We start from the raw sequence: 25,312 nt of genomic DNA on the forward strand, positions 1-25,312 counted from the left end.
TTTGAGTTTAATATACTAAAAGAGTTTAACATTGTCCTAAAAATGCAATGCGCAAATATAGCCTTAGTCTTCACATACTTCATGATTAGGCACAAAACCTAACTTCACTGGGGAAAGGAAATGGTATCTATCATGCATTGAAACACCTAAGGCAGCATGATGTGAGGGTCTGCCAGTGATTCTTTATCTTTATCTGTAATTCCTGCATTGCAGAGATTTGGACTAGATGGCCTTTTGGGTCTCTTCCAACTCTACAGTTCTATGATTCCATGGTACTGGTGGTCAGGGAAAGCCTGGGTAAACAAACATGTATTTAACTGATGGCAGAAAAAAGCCCCATAATTGGTGCCTTCCTGATCTCAATGGGGAAAGCGTTCCATAAGTGGTTGGCTTCATATGCCTTCAGACCATACCATGCTTTCAATATAGTGAGGCATCTTCTCCAGCTTGTAAAAATCTATATTGTGTCCTCCCTCCTTCTGCTCAGGTAACCTGCTCTTCCATTTTTCTTCACTGCAGATTGAATCTGGAGATGTTGGAGATGTGTATAAGATTCGGGTCAGCTGTGATGATTTGCCAGACTTTGAGGGTTGGCATTTGAAGTCTTTTCAGATGGAAGAGCTGCACACTAATCAAGAAGTGAACTTTGACTGTAACTGCTGGTTTTCTCTTAGCCGAGAACACCAAGAGCTGGTGAAAGAATTCCCTGCAGTGACTGAGAACCAGAAGCCTTTACCAGGTAAAAATAGCAGAGAAGACAGGAACAAGGTGAACTAACATTTGAAAGAAATCAGTGCAGCAAAACTAAGTATTTTGTTAAATTTCTCAGTGCTTGAAAATTACTGTGGATCTGAAGCAATGCTTCACAAGTACTCAAATCCCTCTTAATTAAATGAGAAACTGCTTGGCCATTGTTATACTCTATGCACAACTTTGTGTGCAAACCAAAAAGTTAGAATTATACTGGCAAAAGATAAAGCACATAATTGGGAGTAATGGAAAGTCATTTTTGTAAGATGGAGCACTGGATTCTTTCACTTACACGAACTTGAATGGCTGAAGTGATTATTAGGAATGATTTCCTTGTGTAATAATAATTTTTAAAAAGGATTGCTTTATTTCTCATAATGCTACCTACATTTCCAAGTGCAAACACAAGTAAAATGTATGGGCTGTAATTAATTAAGTTACCGGGTGCAATTATAAATAGAAATGTTGTGAAGACTTATATTTCCTGGTTTGGGAACAAGCTGCAGAATTTGACTCTTGATTATGTTTAAAATATGAAGACAGCTTTAACTTATTCTCCTTCTAAGACCCTCAAACCCCTTACCCACTTATTCTATCACCTATCCAAAAAACTATTTTCCTTTTTCTTAGCAGTCTGATATATTGGGCTGTGGGACATAGTTGTGGCCTGAGGGGGTAGGACAGTGGATCTTATTTAAGCTCTGGCTATGCCTCTTTTCTCCTTTATAGGTGGCACTTGCCCACATCCCTAGTTCATAGTCTGACTTGTTGGTCACTGAGTTGGAATTTTGGCATTGGTGGGTCAGTTTTCTCACCTACTCCACATTGTGTCACTGACATGGGGGCATTTAGTTCAGGTTCACTTGTTAAATAGGCTGGTTTTGTCACTTTGGCTTTTCGTTCCTGGAACAGTTAAGTTCAGCTAGCTGTCCCCTTAAGAACCTTAAGCCTTCATGTGTCTATTCCTCAATCTTTTGTGCCTGATCTAATCCATGCCATGCCGTATTGGCTATATATAATCATGATTGCTATATATTCTAGTAAAAAAGGCAGTAGATCTCTGGATACCAGTAGATATCAATTATATCTACTTTATTTGGATACTGTATTTTACTTTGTTTTGGCAGCACTGAAATACAATGTCTCTCTGTGTGTAATTTTGTAGTTTTGAAGCAATAGTGTATTATTGAATGCTGTTCTCCTATTTTTCCTTTTTCTCAGTGCATAAATATGTTGTTTCTGTACACACTGGAGATTTATGGGGAGCAGAAACTTTTGCAAACCTTTACGTAATACTTTATGGCGATAGAGGTGACACAGGTATCAGGAAACTGCAACGCTCTTTCACTGCAGGAGAACAGTTTACAAGGAATAAGGTAACACAGCAAGAAACAATAACACCCAAACCCTCATTTAATGCAATGAAATGGAGAAGGTACAAAGCACCTGATTACAAAGTGGTTTGTAAATATTATGAACCTCATTGTTTACATGTAACTACCCAGTTTCCAGTTTCATTTTATTCTCCTATACATTTTCCAAATGCAACAGAATATTACAATTACATTGTATAGTTATCACTTTGCTACATAGTGGTAGCAAGTAGATTCGTCGCTTGAAGAAAGACTAGCTGCTGAGAGATGGGGAGAAATCTCAGTTCTTTCCCCCTCCTTTATTATAATTGGATTGGATAAGCATTGGATGAGTGGTATTGCATAGCAATGGTGTGTCCCAGCCAGCAAGGGACTCTTCTTTTTAAAAAAATAGTCAGCTGAAGTATCCTAAAATAGGGCTGCAGGAGAAGAGAGACAGTAGCCTTACTCTCTCTGGAACTTTTATTTTTAACTGTCCTGAATTGAAACACAGAGGAGCCAAGAAGATAGATATAGATATAGATATAGATATAGATATAGATATAGATATAGATATAGATATAGATATAGATATAGATATAGATATGAAAAGATAGCAAAATGGTGAGGGTACTAAGAATGCAGCTAACTACAGCACATCAGTTCTAGTCAGCAAGGCCAGTGGTCAGAGATTTTGGAAGCTGCAGCCCAACAAGATCTGGAAGGGACCATGTTGGGGATGGGTAATTTCCTGAGTATGAGAAACATGATGGAGTTTATTGTAATTGTTAAATGGTATTCACTAAGTAGTCAATGTGCCTCAATCTGGAAAATAACTTGAAGTGCTTAAAGATTCAATAGTCAGGCATGACATCCAGATCTTGTTCTCTATACAAATTCCACACACACCCAAAACTGTTATGTCTAGACTTGATTACTTAATATTTGTAAATTAAAAAGTAGCTCTTCTTCAGGTGGATTCCTTCTTAGTGGAGGCGGTTGCCTTGGGCCATTTGAAAAAGGTAGTTATAGGACATGATGGAGAAGGATATGGAGCCGGAATATACTTGAAGATGGTAACAGTTAAGAAGTCTGAGAACTCTGATAAAGAATGGGTCTTCCCATGTTGGAATTGGCTCGATACTCACCTGGGAATCTGTGACACTGTGTGTGAGATTGAAACAATAGGTAGGTTGTTCTATAAGTTCCTTCTGTCTTCACCATGTTTCAGTTTGATAGCTGACAGTTGCTTTTTGCCGGTGATTTGTAGCTATTCTTATTATCATTTTAAAGAACTGAAACAGCAGAGTTTATGTCTTCAATAGCACTTCCTATAACAATGAGTGTTGCAGAAAATTCAGGGATGCCCTAAAGCATATATTCATTTCACTTGGAACACTTTGGGGTCTGCCATTACACAGGGCAAACAGAGAGGATTGTCCAAACACACTGGATCTTCTGGTATGGCTGCACATTGAAGAGGAAGATCAACTGTGCTAGACAAGTGGGTTTTTTTTAGATACTTGTCCACCAGTCAGAACTGTGTTTGAAAACCACTGTATTTGATAACTGGCACAGAAAAGCATTTTTTTATATTGCACCATCTAATAGCTGCCATGCAATGGTATTTTGTTTCTCGCAGAAAGTATTTTAAATATACAATACAGTGAAATTTAATAGCTGACAGTATTGGTAGACAAAATACATTATTAACTAGTATCCCACAGTCTGCAGCTTGTGAACTTTTGAATCTGGAACCATATAAATCTATCTATATAAGATTTATTAGTTGCCCAGTTATAATGATGATTTCTCAAAATTACCAAATAAAAAATAAGCATTTGGATTTTTAAGGGGAAAGGTTACATGCAAAATCTGATCTCTTCCATGGGCAAAGTAAGGGCTTTTGTTAAGAGGCTGCTCGCCTTGCCTCCTAGAACAGAATGGCATCAAAGGGGAGCCCAGTCTGGCTCCATGCTTTGACCTCCCTGCCAAAAAGAATGCTTACATCCAACTACCAGTTGCCCTGGGACTACAGAACCAAAGGGTGATGCTCTTGTCTCATTAACAAATTAAGTGGGTGACATTTCATCCCACAGCTATGTGCCTGAGCCAAGAAAAGTATCACCTGTTGATTTCCTGCCTCTTGCAACTGTTAAAGTCACAGGAACCCTCCTGCAGGGAACAACAAAAATACATTAATAGATATTATTACTGCAGGGTTAATGGTACAAATATAGTAGACAGAAACCCAAATATTCAACCCTGCTGTGCTAGGATCTTGAGCAGATTAGGCTTTATTATATGTTCACTTGTCACTATCACACAGCATGTTCCTATTTATGGCCTGATTGCAAGAGTATTTTGTTGAAGCCATTTGTTATCTTCACCTGTCATTGTCTCTCACGCTAAAGAGTATTTGTGGATGATATAGTGGAATTTGCAGAGCATTGGTGTTTTCTATGAGAACAATTAATTAGGACTCTGAAGGATGCTGTCTGTTGCTTAATAATTAACTTCAGAATGGACAATGAAACCCAAATGGTACTAGTTTAAAAGGACTCTATATCTGTGATTTAAAATTAAGAGGGTATTAAATTATTAAAGAGCAACTCTATAGGTGCAATACTACTGTTGTCATGGTTGTAGCAAAGCAACATAGCACTGGGGTAAAATTTAGCCAATCGTAAGTACATGTAAGTAGGGTTGTTGAGCTTTTTGGAGGGGGCAGAGTTGCTGAAGTTTTAAAAGTTAAATACATATACATATTAAATACAGTTGAAATAAGTAGAACTTAAAGTGAGTTATCACACCTTTTGTTTACCACCCAAACTGGATCCAATTATATCCAATTATTGATTTTTTCATTACTCCCTTTTAAGGTAAAAAACTGATCTCTTGCACAAAAGATCCTCAAATCAACAAAAAGTCCTCCGGTTTATGGATAATGGATATCATTGGGTCTGATATGAACACTGAAACTGAACCTGTAAACTTGACTTTCATTTTCTATGGAGACCAAGACCACAAAAAGCTGTCACATCAGTTTTCAGGAACAGCAACAGAAATCAAAGTAATTAAGTATTCCTTTTTTCTTTTTCTTTTTTTACAAGAAACAAAAATACAAAGGCTAAAGACATTGCTTAGAGTAGATGATTTGGGGGCTATACCATGTGTACATGTGTGTGCCACTTTAAAGCTGTAAGATGACCCAAAGATCAGTGAACTCATTCTATGTATTACTACTACTGCTGCTGCTGCTGCTGCTGCTGCTGCTGCTGCTGCTGCTACTATTTATTACCCACTGTTTACCCTTATGTCCCAGAGTGGGCTGCAGTAATTCAAACACAACATTTATATTAAAATACAATATTACACAGTATCAAAAGCATCTTAAAACAACTTAAAATTAAAAACAACAAGGTGGGTCCTAAAAATATACATCTCAAGTATCCAAAACATTTGTCAAAAGCTGTATAGTGAAGGTGCCAGTTTCCCATCTTAGGGGCTGCTACTGAGAATGCCACCTCTTGGGCTATCACTCTCAACCTTCTGCAGGCAGTAGAACAACCAAGAGGGCAACCTTCACAGATCTTAGCACCTGAGGAAGCCTCTAGGGAAGGAAACGGTCTTTCAGGTACTTGGAATCTGACTTGTTTAGGGCTTTAAGCGCTAACACGAGTGCCTTGAATTGGGTCTGGAAACAAACTTGGCAACTGTCAAATCTTGAAACAATCCCTTTTGGGGGCCCTTCCCATTCCACTGCCACCATGATCTCAGCAATTTTGCAGGGGCAGTAATGTGCCACTGGAAGAAACAATGACACCTTTTAAGTGAAACTATACTTACTTTTCACAACCTGGGACACATTTGCACACATGCCAAGCACTATTCACTGATGAATTGCCAATACGTGTCCTCAGCTTTTTCTTTAGTGAACTTCCCTCCAGGTTTGAAAGGGCCTTGGAAAGCCTTAGCTGGCAGCAAGTGGAGCAGCAGCAATTCAAGCAGCTGGATCTAGTCACCCTACTAATTACTCACAGCGCCCCAGAATGATGCCCTGTTGGGAGCATCGTGGGAAATTTAAATGGTGGTTAGACCTAGCTGTCTGCTGCTGTCTGGCTAGGACAGTGATGGGCCCATTGAGTAGCAGTTGCTCAGGTATGTTGGGGGCTGACATTGACCCTGCTGATCTCAGCTACTTTACTTACTGTTCACCCTGGAAAGATGTTTCTTCCATAAAAGACTGATAGGAATGAAAATAGTACTTGAATCCTTGCTAGCATCAGTGCAGCTAGATTGCCTCTCATAAAAACAGCACAGCAAAGTGCCTTGTTTACAAGGGTCTAAATGGTAGATTATAAATCAAAGGATCAATAGCTTTTAATTTTCCTGGTGTTAAGATAAAATGAAAACATTGTTTAGAATCACACAAAAGAACATAAAGGCAAAGATAAAGCTTTTTCTCCCACACTTTATATGTATATACTGCAGGGTATTGCTGAAGCCAACTCTTGAGTTCCTTTTCTTGTGCATGTGTGATACCAGTATTTATTTGCAAATATGTGCTTGTTGAAATTATGCTGTATATTTTTCAGCGGAATGCAAAAACATCTTAGGAGGTGTAAAAAACGTGATGCACGAAGGGACTCTCAGTGTTCTATTGTTTATCTAATTCAGATGAAAACCTCATCGTCTGTTCACAATAGTCCATGTGAATAATATTGTTATAGATTTGGGGGGGGGGGACCCACCTAAATCCTAGAAATTAAAAAATGGTAGGATTTTGATTACTGTATTTTGGAGTATTGTAGGGAAGATTGCCAGCCATTGGAAAAATACAGGCTAAGCTTCCTTTCAAAGCCAGGCCCTCCCTCGCCTGGGATAGATGCATTAACATGACAAAAGGTGTTGATGGCCTGACTGAAAAGGAATTATTGGGCCAGGACAGACAGCGGTTGCCAAGGTGATGGGGGTGTGTGTTTGAGGTGACAGGAAAAGAGTGTTTTTAGCAAGTTTTGCTGGGAAGAAGGGAGAGAACGAAGACAGAGATCCATCTTGGGTAGGTTGGCTGAAGGCTGGCTGAAGAAATCCATTTGACTCCAGGGCTGCACTGCTGTGGGAGACAAGCATGTCTTCAGATGACCATGCTGTAAGATCTGCATTCCCTCTGTGCAGCCTGAAGATATAAATAGGTGAATAAACCATATTTCTTAAAGCTACGACAGTCTCTGCCATGTCTCAATTCTCCAAAGGAACTGACACCCTGTGAGTGCCTGGAACGCCCTGGAATCTTGCTACCACTCAGCAGAGAGTGAGGGTGGCACCCAATGTTTGTAACAATATTGTGCATAGAAAGATTAACCAGGACTTTTATAATTATTTTAAAGGTTGATAATTATTTTAAAATCCTATTTGTACTATGATGTTGATGTGTTGCTCTTATAGAGCAAAGCAATCCATACCCAGTGTTAGGCTGGGCTGGGAGGTGGAGGGTTGAACTAAGTAGAAATGTCTCTCCACTTAGCTCTGCTGGCTTTGCTAGCTTCCTTCCAGCCACTGCCAATGGTTCCAGCCACACCTAAGTGTTACAGCACTCCCCCTTCCACCTATGAAACACATGGGACTGTTGACATCAGGGCACCCAACCAACCGCTGCCTGGAGGAAGCCCTGAAACGGTGTTCTGGACACAGGGAAGGGCTGAGCTGGGATCCATTGGATCTTGTGCTGGCCTCATTGTCATTGGACAATGCCATGAGGCCCAATCTGGGCCTGATCGTCCTGCCCCCACTTTCCACACAGCCACCATGAGGAGCAGGACTGTGGGTGGATGTGGTGGTGGCCTCACTGCTCCTAAAAGCTCTGGCAGTAAGGGGAGGTTTTGCTGTGCCCTTAGTGGTTGAAACCATTAAGACCTCAAACACAGCAGACAGGCAAGTAATTATTTTATGCTGATACAAAAGGCAAGTTTTGGTTATTGTTTGTTTTCCCTTTCACATAGGCTGAACTGGCAAACATTGGCTCCCTTTACAAAATTCAAGTATCTGGTCCACATGCTCTGCTGAAGGAGTCTTGGCATTTAGCCATGCTGCATATGAAACATACAGGCACCAACCAAGAGATGTGGCTAAATTTTGACTGTTGGTTCAAACCCAGTGAAGAGAGATGTGTTGAACTGCCAGCATTGTGTCCCGATCAGGATCCCTTACCTGGTAAGAGAAATCTTCTCTTTTTTTTATTACAAAGGCTAAAGACCTTGGATGCCCCTGTGCAGCTGTTGTTGGTGCAACCTTCCAAGAGAATGATTTTGACCTTATTCTAAAGTGACGGTTGGAAGTGCTTTTTTCAGAGCATCTATTCTTTCATCTCCAAAAATAGTCTGCTATATGGAACTAGGAGAACAATCCTATGCCTAAATAAAAAAAATTCATTCCTGTAGCACCTTAAAGACCAACTAAGTTAGTTCTTGGTATAAGCTTTCGTGTGCATGCACACTTCTTCAGATACACAGTGTATCTGAAGAAGTGTGCATGCACACGAAAGCTTATACCAAGAACTAACTTAGTTGGTCTTTAAGGTGCTACAGGAAGGATTTTTTTTTTATTTTGACTATGGCAGACCAACACGGCTACCCATCTGTAACTGAATCCTATGCCTGTTCACAAGGAAATAAATGCCACTGTGTGTATGCATGGGGTTACAGCCAAAGCAAATGCTGCAATCCTTTGCACATGTTCTAGGACAGGACGGTCCAACCTCTCAGATGAAGTGGACTGCAGTAGTTCTTTGACAAAGAACCTGGGGCCACCGACTGAATTAAATTTCCATACTATAAATTAAAATGTTTGCAGTGTAGTTGATATTATTTAATACAGTGGTACCTCAGGTTACAGATGCTTCAGGTTACATACGCTTCAGGTTACAGACTCCACTAACCCAGAAATAGTGCTTCAGGTTAAGAACTTTGCTTCAGGATGAGAACAGAAATCGTGCTCCAGCGGCACGGCAGCAGCGGGAGGCCCCATTAGCTAAAGTGGTGCTTCAGGTTAAGAACAGTTTCAGGTTAAGAATGGACCTCTGGAATGAATTAAGTACTTAACCCGAGGTACCACTGTATTTACAATTGATATATTTAATTATATATATATATAATGAAACACACAACTAATAGATTTAACATATGCAACACATACACACACACACACAACTATGCTTCTTCCCCTTTCCCCCCTTCTCTCGTCTTTTGCTGCTCCGGCTTCCAGCACTGCTGCTGAGAAAATATGCAACGCACCCGCTCTCATTCATGTGTGCACTCACTGTCTCCAGGTCCAGTTAGGGATCCTCTCAAAATGCCTGCCCCCACTACTCCAAATGAAACAATGCTGGATTGGCTGGAGAAAACGCATCTTGCTCTTTTCCTTTCCCCCCTCTCTCATCCCTCTTTCTCTCTCCGCATCCCACCCCCAAGGAGAATTCTCAGCCGCTGCTGGGACAGGTGACCTGCGGTGGTCGTCGCAAACCAGGGCAAGGCTACCATGTTGTCAATTCCTCTTCGTTGCAGCTTTGGTACTTAGCAAGGGCCTCCAAAAAAGACCTCGTGGGCCGTATGTGGGCTGCATGTTGGTCTACCCTGTTCTAAGATGTGATCTAGGATGTCTGATGCCATCTCTCTTGAATATTGGGACTTGTGAGCAAATGTGTTTAGAATGTGGTGGCAGTCCTTTTTCACAGAATTTTAGCATGATTTGAGAACGGCCCTTACACAAGCAGAAAGCACAAGGGGAAGGGAATATCTGCTGTTTGCCAATCTCCTCCCCTACATGCCTGTACCACTTAATTGCCCAAATTATTGAGAGACCTGGCTTCATATCTCAAAAGCAAACTTTCCAATATTTATTCCAATTTAAGTTTGTTTGTTTTTCAAATGATATGTTGATCTGCTTTTACATCAAGCACAGAACTATCTTTTACTCTAGAGTCTAGAATAGTAAAGGTAAAGGTACCCCTGCCCGTACGGGCCAGTCTTGACAGACTCTAGGGTTGTGCGCCCATCTCACTTAAGAGGCCGGGGGCCAGCGCTGTCCGGAGACACTTCCGGGTCACGTGGCCAGCGTGACAAACGGCATCTGGCGAGCCAGCGCAGCACACAGAACGCCGATTACCTTCCCGCTGGTAAGCGGTCCCTATTTATCTACTTGCACCCGGAGGTGCTTTCGAACTGCTAGGTTGGCAGGCGCTGGGACCGAGCAACGGGAGCGCACCCTGCCGCAGGGATTCGAACCGCCGACCTTTCGATCGGCAAGCCCTAGGCACTGAGGCTTTTACCCACAGCGCCACCCGTGTCCCTAGAGTCTAGAATACCACCGTTTAAATAATGGCATAATATCCTTGAAGTAATGGTCACACAAAGACACTTACTTTTTGCTCACTGTGCTTCTCCCTGCTTCCTTTGTTTTCTCTGTATTACAATGAAGAGTTGCAGCATAGTGGTTAGAGTGTTGGACTAGGGCCTGAGAGACCACAGTTTAAATCCCTGCTCAGGCATGAAGCTTGCAGAGTGACCTTGGGCAAAGCCATAATCTCTCGGCCTTAATCCACCTCACAGGGTCGTTGTGACAATAAAATGGAGAGAGTGGGAAACCATGCACAGCACCTTAGAGGAAAAGTGGAGTATAAATGTGAGAAAATAAATATAGTAGAATAGAAAGAAATAAACTGTTACAAAATGCTAGGTTTTCTTGAGTGTAGGTCTGTTTTAATGGGAGCATGGCATAATTTTTTCAACAATGATAGGGGGAAAGACATAAAGAAGACCCCCACCCCCAACCAAATTAGGAAAGGCACAGCTCAGTGGGGGAAAGATGTCATTTAAAATAACCATCTTTCTTTCCACACTAATTTCTGCTGATATTCTGTTTCATTGAAAATAAGCTAAGTACAGTTAACCAGAATATCTTTTCTTGGTGCCCATCATTATTAGCAATACGTCTCTCATGTGCCAGTGTCTCTCACATTTTGATGCAAAATTGGCCTTTAAAATCCTTACTTCAATCATGATACAATCCTTTCTATACATATACCTCAGACTTATTAAAGAATGACTTCATGAAATGTCACAATATCTAAATTCATCCCTTTTTATTATGTATTACTCGATATGAATAGCTGAGGCTTATAACAGGAGCTGTAGGAAAAGTTTTGAAATGAATCAAGCACTTTTTTTATTACCCTCCCCCCCATCTGTACTTAATGTGTCATCTGTCATCAATCTTACTTATTATTCCTTCTCGTGGTGTTTTCCATAATCAGTTTTACAGAGTGATCCTAAACATATTACTCAGAAGTAAATCCCATCAAGTTTTGTGAGACTGACTTCTACTAAGTCTGCAGTTCTTACACGCCAACCTTGAAATAAACCTCATTGAATTCAGTGGGACTTTCTGAGGGGACACATGCTTTTATTGTGCTATGCATGTGCTTAGATCTGAAATCATAAACCACACTAGACCGTTTCTCCTGGCCTTTTTCTCTTGTGCCTATGCAAATTCCAGATTTCCTCCATTTTGAAATGCTTTACCATGAACATATATTTTTAAATAAAAAGAGAGGGGGGGATGGAGGTCTATGCTGGGGGGTAAGGGAATGTAAACCCAGCAGTAACTTAGATTGAAATAAAGGCCTCGTCTGCATTGTATATTTAAAGCAGCATCATGCCAATTTAAACAGTCAAGGCTTCCACCAAAGAATCCTGGAATCTGTAGTTTGTTAAGGGTGCTAAGTGTTGTTAGTAAAGGTAAAGGTAAAGGTACCCCTGCCCGAACGGGCCAGTCTTGACAGACTCTGGGGTTTGTGCGCCCATCTCACTCAAGAGGCCGGGGGCCAGCGCTGTCCGGAGACACTTCCGGGTCACGTGGCCAGCGTGACAAAGCTGCATCTGGCGAGCCAGCGCAGCACACGGAACGCCGTTTACCTTCCCGCTGGTAAGTGGTACCTATTTATCTACTTGCACCCGGGGGTGCTTTCGAACTGCTAGGTTGGCAGGCGCTGGGACCGAGCAGCGGGAGCGCACCCCGCTGCGGGGATTCGAACCGCCGACCTTTCGATCGGCAAGCCCTAGGCGCTGAGGCTTTTAGGGGACCCCTATTTCCCTCAGAAAGCAACAATCCCCAGAGTTCCCTGGGGGAAAGGGATTGACTGTTAAACCACTCTGGTAACTGCAGCTCTGTGAAGGAACTAGGGATCTCCTAACAATTCTCAGCACCCTAAACTAAAGTTCCAGGATTTTTTGGTGGAAGCCATGACTGTTTAAACTGACACGATGCTGCTTTAAATGTGCAGTGCAGATGGGGCCAAAGTTTCCATTTATTCCGTACTACACTGGGATACAAAAACCAAGCCTCCAGCTTTCCTGCTGTCAGTCAAAAATAAATGTGACAGGAGAAGTTGGGGTTGGAATTTAATCATAAATCCCACAAAAGTGAGCAAGACCTGGAGACAAATTTCAAGTCCTTTGCCACTATTTTTATGTTTTGCTTCCTCACACCCAGTTGCAAATAAATAAGCTGATGAAGACAACCACTGAAATTTGGCACTGGATTTACAGTGTGGCTTTTAATATTTTGTGCATGTAAATCTTCTGAAATGTGTGCTCCAGCATGCGTGCATGGAATCAGAACTATTGAGCATCACATTATCTGCCTTCCCCCTGATAAATGACAGGTAGCAGACCTTTTGCTTTTATAATGGGAAATCATACATTTCTAGTTGCCAAGGGTGCAATCTAATGGGAACTTCATTATATGCGGCTCAAGTTGAAAAGAACAGGAATCACACTAAAGAGCAGCTGTATGAAAAGATTTGGTATAACAATAGACAGACTTAGATAAGATCAGTTGCCAAAAGCAGCAGTAAGGCCTTCTCTGTGCCGGTGACAGAATGCTCACATGGTGCTATGTTGGATATAACTCACTGTTGTCACTCCCCAATTTAAATTATGCAGTCTTTAACCAATTAGTTAATTGTTTAATCAAATGAGTTCTAGTTGGTTAAACAACTACAATTCACATGCCCAGTTTCATTAGTGCCTGATTCATCTGACTGTGTACACACCAGGGGGTATTGACGGGGTGTAAATGTTTTTAACCTAAGTCAAGGCATTCACACCTTGGCTAGAGACAGATTAGGACCAGTTTAATGACTTGAATAGGGATGTGGGTGGTGCTGTGGGTTAAACCACAGAGCCTAGGACTTGCTGATCAGAAGGTTGGCGATTAGAATCCCTACAACGGGGTGAGCTCCCGTTGCTCAGTCCCAGCTCCTGCCAACCTAGCAGTTCGAAAGCACGTCAAAGTGCAAATAGATAAATAGGTACCACTCCGGCGGGAAGGTAAACGGCATTTCCGTGTGCTGCTCTGGTTCGCCAGAAGCAGCTTAGTCATACTGGCCACATGACCCGGAAGCTGTACGTCGGCTCCCTTGGCCAATAAAGCACTGCAACCCCAGAGTCGGTCACAACTGGACCTAATGGTCAGGGGTCCCTTTACCTTTACCTAATGACTTGAATTGGTGTTAAGCTGGTTCAAGAAATGATGCATCAAACAGTAATGTTGTTGTAGGTTTTTAAGGGGGTGGGGGTCAGTAAATGGGAGTATGAACACAGCCCAACACTATTTTTTTTCTTAATTCCAGCCTCCCAGTTATCCCAACCTGATTTGGGAATCTCAGGCTATCACCCCACTGTTTCAGTTCCAATAGCTCTGTCCATAGGGGGTCAGAACTGTCCTAGTCTTCTTTTAATCCTAGTGTTAGATACATACCCATCAAGTCCATAAATCTTTGCACTGAGCAACACACTGCTGCTACACACAACTGGCATTGAGATCTCCACGTGCTTTCACTTTTAAGATGGGCATAAAGTAGTGGATGTCGGGTGCTGGTAGGGTAAGGTCAAAAAGTTGGAAAACCCCTACCTAAGGCATATTATACCTTACAGATAAGAACACCATTTCCAGCTTGCTGTTCCCTAGTGGAGAATAGCCTTGTTATGCGAATCTAGAGTTGCTGTTAGGTGATATGCTGGCCCAGCCATTTTTAAAAACTGTGTCATAAAAATCCTACAGTCAGAGAGAGTGGAAGGCAAGGGGAGACTGTCCTTTGCTGGATGAGTGCTCACCTTTGCTGGATGAGTGCTTTTCAGCACCTATACATGAGCTCCTTGCCAGCTACATATATTTAAAGCAGTTCATATTAGGGAGCCACTTTAGCTACATTAGCTATAGTACAGCAGAAAGGTGAGGAGAAGGCAGCAGTTGCCACAGCTGCTTAATAAAGTCCTTTAAAAACTGACATTTTGAGTGTTGCACTAAAATGTTTCAGCGGAAATGTGGCTCTTGCTGTGACTGCGCCCAAAAGGTTTAAAAAAGCCATGATTGAAATGTGGTCTGTAAGTTTGGCTATCCATTTTCTTCCACTCTTAGAGGACAAGATTATCCTGCATTCTACAGAGAAGGGTTTTGAAAATTACAGTTCTCAGAATGGTATTTCTGTGTGTGTGCTGTGTTAAACATTTAAACTTAATAGTCAGGGACTCCCAAAAACGTCCTTCTGTTTTCCTTCCACATCCCAGGCCACAGGGGTGGCCTGCCCCTTTTCATCACCTGAGCCGAAATGAGATTTGCTGCCTCCTGCCCTTCTATGTCTGCTGCCACCACACACACCCCTTCTGCCACTGGAATGACCCAGTGGCAGAACAATGTGCCAGAATGCCTCCATCTCACTGGTGATGGCAGAAGCAGTGGTTCAGGCAGAGCACTGCATCTTTTACTTCTGCCACCTGAGGCGGTTGCTGCACCCTGCCTCGTGGGCAGGCCGGCTCTGCAATGCCATCAGACTTCAGAATGGGAGGCCTGTTTAGAGCAGATTGACTAGGTAAAGCACAGATTCTCATTTGAGTCTTCCAGAGCAAAGTACAGACGTTTCCTGTCCTCCTGCCTTTACTGTGAAAACAGATGGGCTGCAAGAATTAGTTCTGCCTCTTCTCTTTCCCAGGATTGTGAGACCATCACCATAGCCTAGCTTCACAAGAGGTCTTCTCCAAATAGTCAAATCCTGGTGCAAATTTAAAAAGAATAACTCACTTTTTTCTAACTCGTGAGGATCATGTTGCAGATCATTCTGTATTTGGCTGGCTTGTGCCATTGAGCATTAGAGATTTTATGTTGATTAAGGATTATTATGCGGTATGGCTTTAGGTGTTTAAGCGTTTTTTTATTGTTATGTCTCAACTGAGATCAACTGGTGGCTGGGGATAAAAGGATGTGTGTGTCTAGAGTCAAGGAAGAGATCAAGATGTCATATATGGGGGAAGGTTTTCTTCTCTGGGCCCCTTTCAGAGGAAGGGTGGGGTATACATTTAATAATAAAGAATAAAATGGGGGGGTAGAGTAGGTGAGGGTGGAATCTATACATATATAAGAAAAGCTATGAACATGCTTTTTTAAAAAAAAGTTTTGAAAAATAAATTGAATTTGCTATAACTCCCTGTCACCACCTAGTGTCACATTTATATATTACAATTTACAACAAACTTATTTGCAGCTGTATAGCTGAGTCTGAGGTGTCATTAGGCATGGGCATAGCCAGGATATTTTTTGTGGGGAGTTGGCCTTTTGTTTGGGGGGGGGGGAGAGAACCTCAGTTTGCTATGTATTTTTATTGATTTTTTTTATATGGAAGGACAGCTGTCCCTCCCTGCCCCTGTCTCCACCCATGTCCTAAGGGCTTGGTAACTTGGAATGCTCTACTGTAACAGCAGCCCCAGAGGTCTTGGGAGGGTCTGACTTCTCTTCCTCAGAGCCAGTCAACTGATTCAATCTTTAGTGTTTCCCTGCTGATTTGGAAAGAACGATTAGAAGCAATGCCACAGAAGCTCTGCAGGAATGGTTCCAGGATCTGTGAGCAGTTTACACTGCAGCTCAGATCAGCTTGATCACGTTTGTTCAAGTTTTTTGTGTGAAGAATCTCTGAAAACAGACAGAGGGTGAGTGGGCAGCACCCATATATTTCGGGAGGACAGAGTAAGGGCGGAACTTACTACTTCCCTAGCAACTATCTCCTTTCGTTAGAACAGGTTGTTCTTGGTTTCAGAGATGCTTCATACGAGCAAGTTAATCATATATTTTATGCAAATTTAATTAGGTTATTTCCCCCCCAGAGCAGCTAATTAGCAAACTCACTTTAGGGTACTAAGGCGTCCGTGTGTAGATATGTCAGTGACGTTTTATAAAGAGAAGAAAACTGTTTAGGGAAGAATGCAGAGCATGAGGACTCTTCAAGTCAGACAAGCACACAGCACATGAATATTGTTGCATGCACCACAATCCCCAAGTGGTGAGAGACACCAGAGATGTTTTCCCAGGGTTTGGTTTCTGTATAATGAAGCTAAATGGAGACTGTGGTGTCATTAGGATATATGGTTTTATTTGCACATATTTGCAAATAGGAGCATAGGAATCTGAGCATAGGAAGGAGGGGCTTACAGCATTAACCTCCCACATATCTTGTCTCCCCCGCTAGGATCCTAGGGAGATCCCCAAGCCATAGATTTGGTGCAGCTAAGAAGGTCTGGATCTGGTCAGTGTCTAGATGTGAAACTATCTAGAAACTTCATATATGCAGCTTTGAGCTCCATGGTGGTAGAAAGTGTTGGGATATAAAAGAAATAAACACATGTTGGTCCCTGTGACCAATTACATATATGAGCAGATCTCTCTCAGAATAAGTTTCATGAATTTATGTTGGCATGTATTTCTGATCTTGCAAAATGCAGTTGAATGATGCTCCCACATGTGTAATGGGGTTCATAACATTTTCCCTGTTACTTTCTGTGCCTGGCCTGCTATATGTTGGAAGGTTTAGGACTGACACAGCCTTTTTATTCTAGCATTTGATTTTGTGGTAACCAGAATGAATGGGCTCTGATTCTATAAACTGGGTACTGATTAGAAAAAAACAGCAATACAGTCAATGGAATAATGGCAACAAAACAGGTTTTTCATCCAGATATTGGAACAACTGCATATTTACAGTTTAAGAGAGAAAATTTTAAAATGAGATTTGTCCCTTCCTTTAGTTAATAATGTATGTCTAGTGGTTTGTCCATAAAACTTTGCAACAGCTGAGCAGCCTGGTAAGTAATCAAGTAATCCTACTTTATAGCCAGTGACAAACAGTTTCAAAGATTTCTTTCATTAGAGTGAGATATATATATATATTTATTTACTTCAGTTGTGGAATATTCCATCCATGTACACACCGGAGACAAAAAGAAAGCTGATGCCACTGGAGAGGCTTATATTTGTATTCAAGGAGGCAGGGGAGACTCTGGGAAACGATGGCTTAATCCTTCAAAAAGTGGTCCAGTCACTTTCAGCAGAGGAGAGGTAAAATTAATTCATAGCAAATGTGCACACATAAACATCTCTCCCATTGTACACAGAGTATTTTCCCTCGAAAAGAATCTGAATATTCATATGGGACCCCACTATTGTCAATGAACATTATTATCCAGCCAAAGTTAAGCAGTTAAGTGCTTATAGGTCCCACTGATTTTAGTGGAACAGAGCTAAATTACTTGTTTGACAATTCTCCCATCAAAACCAATGGGACTTTAAAAACTTAAATTGTACCCATTGTGATTTCTGCTCTTCAGTCAGTTGGTAGGTAAACATTTAAAACATACGTGTTTTATGCAGAAATAGCTCAATGAGTGGGGCAGAGACTCTATGCTACTTTTCCAAAAGGTGGGTTGCTATTGCTTATGGGGAGGGGCAAGATGGCAGGGAGGTTGTCATGGAGCAAACACACCTGTAGGAACACTTGATTGGCTCTTCCAGTGTGTTTGTGCTGCACCAACATCTCCAATCTCCCTCTCCCTCCTGGTAAGCAGTAGCAACTCTGCCCCACTTAGCAAGCTGCTTCTGGTCTCACAAGCTTCTTGAACCAATCCTGTGCTGGATCAGTGACATGTGCAGGTAAATCCCATATTTTGTCTAGAGTTCGTGCTGCTTAACCCGAGATTGAGATCATGTGTATTTTGTAAATCACAGTGCATATCTATTAGGTTACAGTCCTTACTTATTACATTGCTATCCCACCTTTCCTCCAAAGAGCTCAAGGAGCTCGAGGTGGTATACACTCCCCCCCCATGCTTTCAACACAACAATCCTGCGAGGTAGGTTGGGCTGAGGGTGAATGACTGGCCCGAGGTCACCCAGTGAGTTTCATAGTTGAGTAGGGATTTGAACTCCACTCTGGGAGTAAGACTCATTGAACTTAATAGGGCTTATTTCCAAGTAGATATGCATACAATCTGCCGTAGTCATTTCAGCTCTATCAGTCAAATATGTTCTGTCATGTAGTCATCATTTCAACATGTGCTTGCTGCATGCCTGGAGAATAAATCAGGGAGAAAACTGGTCAGAAGCGACTGAATGCATAGGTCCAATTTAAAATGTCAGGATTCACAGACAGAAGATATTTCTAATATAAGAAGGTTGTATGAGATGGAAGATGTACTGAGGGGAGGGGGACTAATTCTGGAATAAATAAATGCCGAGGAAATAATATTAGTATTCATGGGGGGAAATGAGCAACATAGGATGTTTAACTACTGCTACCAAGAAACATCTTATTTAATAGAGGTGTTTTCATATATTATAATATGGAGAAGATTTGTCTGTAGAAAATAGAGAAATATGACTGATATATTTGCTATTTAGGTTAGGCCAATCTAGCCTAGTACCCAAGCTCTATCTGAAGCTAATTTGAGACACTTCAGAAGAAAGGCAAGGTCACTTTGAGCAATAACTATAATTCATCTGATTTTATTTGTTTCATTCTAGAAGCTCTGTTACAAATTAGCAGTTTACTGGAACTTTAAACCACTCCAGGAAATACTGCACTTCTTAATAATGTGATACACTAATATTTCCAATAAAGTCTTACTAGTCACTGACACTTAGAACATCACTCTCATTAATGATCTTTTTTTTACGATGAACTTACAGAAAATGTTATTTCTTTTCTTAAACTGAAATGTTTGTCTATGTAGTGAAAAAATCCAAAGAAAGATTTTTGCAGTGCTTAAATTTTAGTTACAGCTCTTGCATGTTAATAGCAGTTGCATCTCGCTTCATCTAAACCAATACTATTAACTCCCCTCAAATTACAGGTGGATGTTTTCACAATCAAAGCAGTGCACCTTGGGAAGCTGAGCCATGTCCTTGTAGGCTTTAAAAGTTTCAACAAAGGTACAAAATGAAAACACGTATATATGTTGAGTATACTGTATCAAATACCAGAAAGGTGACTATGCTAGTCTATAGCTGCAAAAAATATTTTCATGTCTTCCCAGCAGCACCAGATACACTCACTCACTGAGACTGCAGTGCTATACATACCTGGCTTGGAGTAAACTCCATTGCACTCAATAGGACTTACTTTTGAGTATACATTTATAGGATTGAATTGTCACTTACTTGTGGAACAGAAGACTGGCTATTTCACCAATTTGACTTGCCAGTATGTGAGACAACCTTTTGATACTGCATGTAATGAGTGTGGATAACTAGAGACAATATCCTTTGCTGAATTAAGCACTGTCTGTACAACAAATTATACATGAAGATCTTCTAGTCGTTCTTCTGCATCTAGCAATCAAAGCTGTTTATGTGAATTCTGTTGCTGTGTGTGTGTGTGTGTGAGTGAGAGAGAGAGAGAGAGAGAGAGAGTATATGGATGTATATATCTACACATACACAAACACACAGTACATATGCATCCGGCACGCCAACATGATCAATGAGCTTGATACTCACCCCAGAAATTGATTGGACCCTTCAAGTATTCCTGTTGAATCCTTGAATTCCCCAAGGCTTTTTTTGTTTGTTTAGCATTCATTGGAAATGCATATAATCATCCTTATTATTAACTAATTCCTTTCTGTAGAGTTTTGCATGTGCAAGTGCTTTACAATTCTTAATCATTTAGACCACACACAAAAGCAGTCGCTGGACAGAAATGGAAACCTATTTCTTTCTCTCTTTTTCTAGATGATTGGTTCCTAGAGAAGATTGTAATAAAAGAAGAAAGCTACCCTTTTACTACATACACCTTTGTTCACAATAACTGGATCAGTAAACATTCAAAAAAAGATTTTACGGAGCTTTCAATTCCACTGCAAGGTATCTTTTTTGTTTTATGGTACTTGCCAAAGTCTATGCTGAAGAACCAGCATCCAAATCCCAACACAAGTTTCTTCATAAGGAAGTCCCACAGAAATTCCCAAGTATGAGTTCAAAGAACTAAAGCCTTAACTGCTTAGGAATCACTTGCATAACAGCCTTTAAGCCATTCCCAAGATAGGTTTCCCAAGTTGAACTCAGATTTATTGGAAGTTAATGCAGTTTAAGCTCCCCAATTTCCTACATTCAGAATAATCTAGAGGCTTCATTTTCAAAGCACATAAGATACGGCACAGATAGTACCCTTGCACAAGATCCAACCCCAATATTGCAATCCTGGGAACCAAATCAGACCACAAATCATGTGTTCTCCTGTGATGTTAGTCCAGTATTTCCTGCTACATGGCAGCCCAGGAGATTAAGATGAGGCTGAAAATACAAAATACTGAATATAGCTGAGTACTGTAATACATTTTGGAACTGACATTAATATTTAACTCAAATAGACATCATGCTGTTTGTCTGGGTATTTTTTCCATTCAGAAATGACTGTAACATCTGGCCCAGTGAAAATGTTTGATGTTAGAAGTCAAGGACAATGGAAGATGTGGATGGATTGTGCCCATGTTCCAGAAAAGATTCCTGTTGTAAAAGTGCTTGTGTATGGAACCAATGGGGTATCTCTTCCACAGAATGTGCAGAGTATGAAAAATGATCCATTTCTGGTGGGTTTCTAATTTCTTTTTGTAGCATACACCGTATGTTCTACTGTACAGTTCTACTGCATTGCTGCCACAGGCACATGATGTCCAGTGCAGGGACGTCTGAAAGAATGGACACAGGAGGCTGGTATTGGGTTCAATTAGATCACAACTTTATTACAGGAAATAGTAGGTTTGCTAAGGCATTGGGCATATATCCATCCTCTGGCAGCCCACCTACTACCTGATAGATACCCAGTGGGATTGACTTTGAGCTGGGGAGTTGCTCCTAACAGAGATTGGGTGCCATGACCCTGCACAGACCACCACTGGGAGAGGTGTACTGGGTGGGTGGAAAAATCCCACAATGACCAGCCAAGAGGGCAGCCTACACCTGGCCACCCCTTAAATAGAGGCATGCTTACCAAAAAAATAAATAAAAAATATGAGACTTTCAAATGGCCACCAAACAGCACCCAAGCAATGAATGCAACCCTTATCAGCTCCTTATAAAATTTAACTTCTTTTAACTGATACAAATATGCCTCCACCTAAGAAATGTAGATTTCAGTTATGTGGTTATATATGGATGAAATGTAGAATTTTTGTTTGTTACCATGTTCTGTATTTTGGTGTTTTTCTATTGTAGACCGCCCTGTGATCTTTCAATGAAAGGTGATATAGAAATTAAATAAATAAAGAATAATAATACTGTATTTATTCACGTCTAATGTGCCATCGCATCTGAATCAATTTTCATAACCTTGAAACTAAAAATAGTATTTGCTGGCAAATGTAAATGTGCCATCAAATCTAATGTGCACATTACAGTGGTACCTCGCAAGACGAATGCCTCGCAAGACGAAAAACACGCAAGACGAAAGAGTTTTCCGTTTTTTGAGTTGTTCCACAAGATGAATTTCCCTATGGGCTTGCTTCGCAAAATGAAACGTCTTGCGAGTTCTTGCGAGTTTGTTTCCTTTTTCTTAAAGCCCCTAAGCCGCTAAGCCGTCAATAGCCGCTAAGCCGCTAATAGCCGTTAATAGCTTCTAAGCCGCTAAGCTGCTAATAGCCGTGCTTCGCAAGACGAAAAAACCGCAAGACGAAGAGACTCGCGGAACGGATTAATTTCATCTTGCGAGGCACCACTGTAATTTTGCAACATAATTTGGCCAAAAATGGTTAATAATAATAATAATAATGATGATGATGATGATGATGATGATGATATCCATTCCCAAAGTTCTTACATTTGCAGTCTCGTAACTTTTGATGCTAATTTCTGAAGGAAACCCTTTAAAAACTCATATTTATTTAACTCATATTATTTAACTTACATATGGAAACCACAATTGTGGTGGTGGTTGTTTTGCTAGTATTTAAGGATAAAGTGAACAGCATTTAAAGAAAAAGTGTGAGATTGTTAAAAACTGAGGTTGAGAAAAGAAATACACATTTGACGAATGGAATTTTACCAAGATGTTGGATGTTGCGTGTTGAGTATTCTCCTCAACCTTTGCTTTTAACAGTTTGAATTAACTGGGTTTTATTGTTCTACCAACAATATTCATATAAAATATATGCAGCGGCTCAACACATTAAAAACTAATTTTAGCAACTTCATTTACAAAGGAGTCCTATGAATCTTACACAGAAGTATCACTAAATTCAATGGGACTTATTGCCAGGTAAGTGTGTATAGTATTGCACCCTCAAGATTCAAACTGAGCTAAGGTGAAAGAGAAAATAATAAAAATCATCAGAATGAATGTGTGACATGTATAGTTCAGCCAACATTTTGTTTTCTTGAACAGTTAAGCGTTGGTGATATAGGCAGCATAACAAAGATATCCTTTGTGTTATCCAACACCAGTTTGAGCAGAGGAGTTAAACTTCTCAAGGTATGTTACAATTGCCTCACATGACCTTATGTTACTCTCTGTACTATAGCACAATACTTGGTACTCCAGTGGTATTGGATTTTAAAATACAAGTTTTCTATTTATGTAATACTGTAGGAGTTTGAAAACTGACTTGCGATTTCTTGTTGTTGTTTTATTTAGACTTACATAACTTGCTTATCTCTAGAGGCTAAGGCCAGGTAACAAACTTGCTTAAAACAGTTTAACATACACTGCTCAAATCATTTTTATGTACAAGCTCTTACAAAAATTTCTAGAAAGCTGTAAGAAGCCATTGCAGATGCTGGGAAACTAATGTAATTTTTAGCAGCTCATTCTCATCAGAATGGCCCTATGACGATCTATTCGTGGAACTGAATCTTAAGGTTACCAAGGCATGATTGATAGTTACAAAGGCATGACTGATCTGAATATGAAAGAAAAAAGCATGCACTCCTGTGTGTACCAATAGATCATGTGCATTTAAGTTGAAGCAGTGGATCAAAAACCCACACCAAGGTTATAAGCCTGAATGATTAGGGAATCCCTGTGCTGCCACTCTCTCTCCCATTATGCAACCTGTCAGCCATCCTTATTTCAGTCTTCCCTGGATCCAGCTTCACTTGACTGGCTTGCATCCAATTGCCTCTGTGGCTCGGCACAACGCTAAGTGTCAACTCTGCAAATTCTAGATGGGATGAAAGGAGAGAGATAACTAAAAGCCTAACATGGGAACTGAGCCAACCTCCCTTTCTCATTATGATCATATTCAGTAGCCTAATATACATGGAACGGGAGAAGGTACAAGACAGAGTCCTGGGTCATTTCCAGACAACCTGTTTAATGAAGTCCGATTTGCTCACAGGAAGACTGGATAAAACTGTCCCTCCTGATTTGTTTGTGGGGATATTAGGCAACTTTTCGTCAAGCATTCACTCCCACTTTGCAGTGCATTTTTGTGTTATTGCAAGGAGAAGAAATTTGGGGGAAGTGGGGTTGTTTTGCCAGAGCTCCAAGTCAGCTTTAATTGCACAGCCTGATTTTTCTGGAGTGCTATTGAATCCCACCCCAAAGTAGTGAGAGTATGGAAGCACCCCTGGATCACCCCTGAAGATGTGGTCTGTGGGTGCTGACAGCTAATCAGCCATTACTACCCTTTGAATTTCTCTCCTAATCATGAATTGGATAACTCAAGAACGCCCCATGGTTCTGCAGGACCTCATGCACTGTGGCACAGAGAAAGGAGAAAAAGGAAACAACCAAGTCAGCACAAAAGAATGATGGAAAGGCACATAAAATGTAGTGTGTGTGAGGAACCATAGTAAAAGAAGTTTTTGAACACCAGTTCAAGTACAGTAGTTTGTCAGCCAGGTAAATTAAAAGCACAAACAAGGCCACACATCTTAGTGGTCTCAGTGCAAAGACATTTCATCCCCTAAATATTGTCTTTTATCACACTTGGGAAGGGAAGGGATAGTGTGGAGATCCATCTGTGTTGCGGTTACATCTGCTGTTTTTGTGTTCAGGAGCTGCATTTTTTCTACAGTGATTATTCTCTTTTTATAGCGCAGTCATATATATATCATATGATATCATAGCAGATATCATATCACTATTTAAAAGTTCTTACTGCAACATTAGTAAAATCCATTCCAGAAGAAAAACATTAAGAGGAATTGGATTTTTTCTTTTTGTACTTAGGAAATCAAAATCATTCTTCAGGGAAGTAATTAATTGTTTTATCAAAAGTGAATCTGATAATTTCAGTTTACAACAAATGCAAGGAAACATGTACATTTGAGCTCATTTCGTGAAAAGGCAGAATAAATTCTATAAATAAACAATGTGTAGCCTGGCTCTTGGTGCACTATTTGTGATACAGAATCACAATTTAAATGACAGTAAGGAATCCCTCTTCCTAGCTAACCCTCTTGGAGACTGAGGCACTGTTTCATAATGATCAATCAATCAAATGTTTATTATGGTTGATCAACCATTAAGCAAAGTGCAAAATAGAAAGAAGCACAAAATCACTGCCTCAGTGCAACCAATGCTGAATTATTAAAAATGACAAGCTAGGACAGGCACCCCCAAACTCGGCCCTCCAGATGTTTTGGGACTACAACTACCATCATCCCTAGCTAACAGGACCAGTGGTCAGGGATGATGGGAATTGTAGTTCCAAATCATCTGGAGGGCTGAGTTTGGGGATGCCTGAGGTAGGAGCTAACAATACTAGCAAATTAAGAGATACCACAGCTTTAAGATATAGATACATTAGTAGATTTATTAGACTCCTCAAGAAAGATACTCAAAAGTGTCTAGAAGTATCAGCCAGAAAACTGCCTCATAAGGGAATTGTTGT

General features: G+C 40.7%; 1 protein-coding gene across 3 annotated transcripts in view; it reads left to right on the top strand.

Annotated features, from left to right (window-relative positions):
- The window catches only part of LOC309538335 (lipoxygenase homology domain-containing protein 1-like), a 179,666-nt gene that overhangs the window by 111,481 nt on the left and 42,873 nt on the right, over positions 1–25,312 (top strand). For all 3 annotated transcript variants that reach the window (XM_082233720.1, XM_082233722.1, XM_082233721.1), the window contains 10 exons: positions 520–739; positions 1,972–2,126; positions 3,077–3,290; positions 4,985–5,175; positions 8,105–8,315; positions 17,389–17,543; positions 19,334–19,412; positions 20,214–20,345; positions 20,889–21,070; positions 22,861–22,947. In XM_082233720.1, the coding sequence (XP_082089846.1) occupies positions 520–739; positions 1,972–2,126; positions 3,077–3,290; positions 4,985–5,175; positions 8,105–8,315; positions 17,389–17,543; positions 19,334–19,412; positions 20,214–20,345; positions 20,889–21,070; positions 22,861–22,947 (1,626 nt within the window). The remainder of the gene's footprint in view (positions 1–519; positions 740–1,971; positions 2,127–3,076; positions 3,291–4,984; positions 5,176–8,104; positions 8,316–17,388; positions 17,544–19,333; positions 19,413–20,213; positions 20,346–20,888; positions 21,071–22,860; positions 22,948–25,312) is intronic.

The sequence above is a fragment of the Podarcis vaucheri genome, assembly GCF_965113315.1.
Source record: "Podarcis vaucheri genome assembly, chromosome: 8".
Classification (NCBI taxonomy): Eukaryota; Metazoa; Chordata; class Lepidosauria; order Squamata; family Lacertidae; genus Podarcis; species Podarcis vaucheri.